Source organism: Rhodotorula toruloides, assembly GCF_000320785.1.
Source record: "Rhodotorula toruloides NP11 unplaced genomic scaffold Scaffold12, whole genome shotgun sequence".
Classification (NCBI taxonomy): domain Eukaryota; kingdom Fungi; phylum Basidiomycota; class Microbotryomycetes; order Sporidiobolales; family Sporidiobolaceae; genus Rhodotorula; species Rhodotorula toruloides.
Window position 1 is genome coordinate 570,914 of NW_015622972.1, and position 1,333 is coordinate 572,246.

General features: G+C 65.3%; 1 protein-coding gene across 1 annotated transcript in view; it reads right to left on the reverse strand.

Moving 5' to 3' along the window:
- The window catches only part of RHTO_01318 (reverse transcriptase), a gene marked incomplete at both ends in the record, with an annotated part of 5,718 nt that extends 5,028 nt beyond the window's left edge, over positions 1-690 (reverse strand). The window contains one exon of the mRNA XM_016415001.1: positions 58-690. Coding sequence (XP_016273222.1) covers positions 58-690 — 633 coding nt within the window. The remainder of the gene's footprint in view (positions 1-57) is intronic.
- Positions 691-1,333: the final 643 nt, after the last annotated feature.

The window sequence follows — 1,333 nt, forward strand, 5'->3', positions numbered from 1 at the left end:
GATGAGACGGTGCTGTGGACGCGCAGAGCCCGCCGGAGGAAAAGAACGGGCGCTGACCACTCCTTCGGTCTGCGACAGGTTCTTCTCCCTCAGCACCAATCTCCTCGACTCCCTTCCCTTCGGCAATCCCTTCTCCCTCTCACTCCTCGCCTCAATCCACTTTCCCTCCCTTTTCTCCTCCATCTTGCTCCTGTGCGCCGCACCCGGCTCCGCTGATCCGTCCGTCGCCGTCATGACCTCCTCCGCCTCTGACTCGTTCTTCCCTTCTCGCTCGACCTCTTCTTCCTCCGCATCGACCGACCAATCCGCCACCGGCTCAGGTCGCAGGTCGTCCATCGTCGGCGTCGGTGAACGCGGAAGCGGGATCAGGGATGCGCGAGACGGCGTTTCGAGGAAGGCGGACGGTCCGTCTCCCGACGACTCGTCAACCAGCATCCTCGATGACTGGTTCGCCTCGCTTGCCGTCGCCGTCGTCCCAAGGTAACCCGAAATCATCGTCGCGTACGGTCCCGTCGAGCGGGGCGGCGTTCGAGGCGGAGCTGGGATAGATGGGTCGGGTGAGGGGAGGGGGGCGGTGGAGTTCTGCGCCGGCGTGGACGTGCGGGTATTGGGATCGAGCGGTGCGCGCGTCTTGTCTGTCTGCTTCCTCGCTTCCGCTCTCCTCTCCGTCACCGACTTGGCCCTCTCCATCTCCACCCACACTCCAGGTCTGAGCTGGCGGACTGCCTCGCGCAGGATCACGCTGACATCCTCCGCGTTGCACAGCTCCACAAACCACGACCCATACGACTTGTCCGCCCGCCGCAAAAGCCACCTGGCTCCGGCAACCTTCCCCTCCCCGCTCCACGCCCGCTTCCGCCTCGCACGACCTGCGCTGCCTGCCAAACACCCGTCACCAATCCATCTCGCGCTCCACTCCTTCCCAGCACTCCTCCAGCCCCGCACCCGAGTGGAACCAGTCATCTACTCACCTCTTGCGCCATGGTCGAACCCGCCGCGCTGCCGGCTGGTTGTCGACGTGTCGAAGGAGGCATCGGTCGAGGCGCACAGTCGGGAAGTCCGCGCACTCGACGACGCAGGCGGCTTGGCGACGTACTTGGACGGCTCGCTGCTCGACGGTCAAGCAGGCGCGTCGGCGGTGGTGCGCTTCGGCGCGGGAGAGGATGAGCTGTGGGGAAAGAAGGCGAGGACGATGGGTCAGTACCAGTCGGTCTACGCAGCGGAGTTGGAGGATGCGCGTCTCGCACTGGACGGAACCCAGCAGGCCCTCAGCACCACTCCAGCGCCCTCAGCCACCCTCTTCATTGACAACCAATCCGTTGTCCGCTCGCCG